The sequence below is a fragment of the Papilio xuthus genome, unplaced genomic scaffold (genome assembly GCF_000836235.2).
Source record: "Papilio xuthus unplaced genomic scaffold, Pxut_1.1 DF826938.1, whole genome shotgun sequence".
Lineage (NCBI taxonomy): Eukaryota > Metazoa > Arthropoda > Insecta > Lepidoptera > Papilionidae > Papilio > Papilio xuthus.
Window position 1 is genome coordinate 1,592,821 of NW_013531711.1, and position 3,774 is coordinate 1,596,594.

Sequence of the window (3,774 nt, forward strand, 5' to 3'; positions counted from 1 at the left end):
AAAAAAAAAAAACAATTATTTAATTACGTGAAATTATTAGTTATTCCAAATAACAAGAAAATCTCCAGCTTTGTAGTATACTAGTATTACGTGATAAACTTCTAAATATAAGATTCTATTGCTTAAAAGTTAATACGTATTAGTCCACTTCTCGCTCGCCCATCACCTCTCCGCCTCGAAATATTGCAAATGTATCTTTGTCCCGCTCAATCGGTGACGATGAAAAGTCGGGTAGACAAGGAGTTGTGAATGCAACCTTTACTTATTTTGTTATTACATTTTGAAACTTAATGCGAGAAAACGTATTGACCTTTGCCTTGTTTTTTCTACGACAGGCTAATCGTTTATCAAAGCCGTAAGCAAACTTGTAAATTACAATCGCTAGCTTCACAAACTTACAAAGATGATCTTCAAAACCTCCTTGATAATTTAGATAATATTAAAAAAAAACTCACCGATACCGTACGCTCTGGCCATTTGTCCAGATTCTGCCATATATATTCATATAAAGTACAATTTGGTATTTCAATATTTTTATACGGCGATTTTATTGTACCATCTTGGCCCCATGCATTTAACCTTCTTACACTAACACTTGAGATCTTTGATGTCGCTTCTAGTAGTTTTAAAGCTCTGTGGAATACTTCGAGATTTTTCATCATCTTGTACAGAATATATTGTTTATTATTCAATCAAATGAGGCATGTACATCAGACCGTACCGTCAAGAACACTGAAACAAGATAATGTGTGTACATACTTGTACGTATATCAGCGTACATTATTGTATGTTCGTATTATGAAATTATTGTTATCGTCGTTACATGTAATCATTATTTTATGTATATTGAAACTAAGAATAAATTGCCAGCTGTAAAATAAATAGGCATTATTTGGTAATCGACTTAAAAATCTCATTTATGTCGTTATACATCTTACTAATATTATAAATGCGAATGTTTGGATGTATGTTTGTTTGAAGGTATCAACAGAACGGTTGAACTGATCTCGATGTAATTTGGCATGCATATAGAACGTAGTCTGGAAGAACACATAGGCTACAAATTATGTTGTTTTTTTAATTCCGCGAGGACAGAGTAGCGGGCGACAGCTAGTATGCCTATACATCATTTTGTCACGCGCATATTTTGTATATACAAAATGTATTGTTTTGCACTTTGTACATTACGTTATTGATAAATACGATATGTAGAACAAAGTGTAATATTGTCAAACCATGAGTTTACATTAACGAAACAATATCATAAAACATATTGCTGTCTCATTTTTTTGCAAATAAGAATAAGAGATACTGACATAATTTTTATGTTAAGACTAGCTGTCGCCTGCGACTCCGTCCGCGCGGGATTAAAAATAGATGTTGGCCGATTGTTAGACCTACTCAATATGCTCACAAAATTTCATGAGAATCGGTCAAGCCGTTTCGGAGGAGTATGGAAACGAAAATTGTGACACGAGAATTTTATATATAAGATATTACACAGCAAACGTCCACGTCTGATATGCTAAATAACCGTTTTAGCTCTACTGGCGCCCTGGGCGAGATGTCTGGGCGCCTTAAACATCTCGCCCTGGGCGCCTTTTACCACGTCTATTGAGGAAGGGGGGCTAACAGATTTATATCAAACTTTGTAATTTAAAAATCTGTGCCATTCTTTCTGTGCAAGTATTGTGAGATCATGGTACTTCCCCTTTGCAGTTAACACATACGTATTACAATTTTGCTACTATTCCTACAATTCTTTGGTCTAATTTTATAAATGCAAAAATTTAGATGGATGGATAGATATTTGTTAAAAGGTATTTTTTTTTTATTCCGCGTGGGCGCAGTAGTTAATAACGTGTACATAAATTATTGCACTGTCTCATTCAATGAACTATAAGGTCAATGTACAGGCATTGTTTGCAATTGAAAGTATTGTGTTCGCATAACCGCATCATAAACAAAGATAATGCAAAAAACACTGACACTAACATGCATTTAAGGAACATGCCCATACTACGTGACCTATTTTTTAGTTTTTTCGACCACTCCCTCCCCTCGGTGACCACTCGTAGTACATGCCAAGAACCCCTTTAGTTTTTACGTAGTTATTCATAATTATAATTTTGAATCATTTCACAGGCAAAAATTGTGAAAAAAATAATTTGGCTCATACTCTTCTTTATAGCATAAGACTGGATGCATACTTAAATTACTAGTGAATTATGTATTATGAAAAAAAAACAAGTAACGACTACCTGACTAAAATTGGAGCCCCGACCCCGCTCCTGTGACTGACCGTAGTATTTTAAAGACTCCGCTTCCCCCCTTAAAAGGGTCACGTAGTACGGGTACGTTCCCTTATTTACAGTAAGACATAGTTAAAACGAAGTTATCTTATAAAATGCTAGTTGGTTTAAAAATATTGAATTAACAGTTTTTGCTGTCTTTTCAATGTCTCTACTGATAGATGGGACATCGCCGGGAAGAGTATTGGATGACAGAAAAGAGATCAGACGTCTATACTTCACGGCCAGTGGCGGAGCAAGAGTTGATGTGATTTTGTATTTATTTTACTATATTTAGTTTATACACATTAAGGATTATTTATGTGTTAATGTAAATTGTTATACCAATAAAATAGCAGTAGCCTGCTTCATGATATAAAAACAATTGCGTAATTTACTCAAGTTAATAGCAATAATAAATGGAAAATATTATAAAATTATCAGAAAGTAATCAATATTTCTTTGCCTCAGTTATAGAAAAATATCCGAAAAAAGAAATTCAAAGATATGTGTAAAGTCAACCAACCCGCACTAGGCCAGCGTGGTTGACTATGGCCTAATCACCCTTAACTTAGGGTAGGCTCCGAGCCCCTCGGTGGCGACGTATAGTGAGCTGATGATGATCCGAAAAAAACTTGGTGATTGTTACTTTCTTCATTTATTTCATTTTCAGACTCAATTTTAAAAGTTTTGTCATTATAAACCTATTTTACAAACTTGGTACAATAAAATTGAATTGCCATGTTCTTGTTTATAAAATCAACAAGTTGTAAAACGAATGTACAACGTTTTAGCATCACTTTCAATATTAGTCACTGTCTTAATCCATTCTATGTTATTTGCCTTTAGAATTATTAACAGATTAAAAAGGAACATATTCAAAACAAATCACTATACCTTTGAAATATATTCTTCGTGACACTTTAGAACGTAAACACAAGTGTTGCGCGTCGTGAGTCGTGTGTTGTAACTGTGCTATTTATAACTGCCTTTACACATATAGAGGTTGTACAGACTACAGACCATTCTGACCAATACAGTACACTCTAGAGATGTGTCATAATTCGATGTGTGTCGGAATGCTATTATTTTTTCGTATCGATTTATCGAATCGAAACATCGATTGGATGAAATGGAGTATTAAAAAAATAATATAGTACATTAATTATAAAAATTTAAAACAAGATGGAATGGAGATGTGGAAACACTCTTGTAAAATTTACACTAAAAGTTTAATTGTGAATCTATATAATCTTTCCGATCTTTCTAATATTATAAATGCGAATGTTTGGATAGGTGAATGGATGGATGTTTGTTTGAATTTATATACAGAACGACTGAATAGATCTCGATGAAATTTGTCATTTGTCGATTACAGTCTGGAAGAACACATAGGCTACTAATTAAGTTTTTTAATTCTGTTAGGTTTGTTAAGTATAAATAAAAATTCTTGCAAGAATAATCGTTAAATGAGTAAGATTTT

At 33.4% G+C, this 3,774-nt stretch overlaps 1 protein-coding gene across 1 annotated transcript in view; it reads right to left on the reverse strand.

Annotated features, from left to right (window-relative positions):
• Positions 1–3,294, reverse strand: part of LOC106121575 (4-coumarate--CoA ligase 1) — a 9,678-nt gene extending 6,384 nt beyond the window's left edge. The window contains exons 1-2 of the mRNA XM_013317287.1: positions 3,189–3,294; positions 452–732 (exon numbers count right to left, since the gene is read on the reverse strand). Of these exons, the coding sequence (XP_013172741.1) occupies positions 452–662 (211 nt within the window). The 5' untranslated portion in view covers positions 663–732; positions 3,189–3,294. The remainder of the gene's footprint in view (positions 1–451; positions 733–3,188) is intronic.
• Between the last annotated feature and the right edge of the window lie 480 nt (positions 3,295–3,774).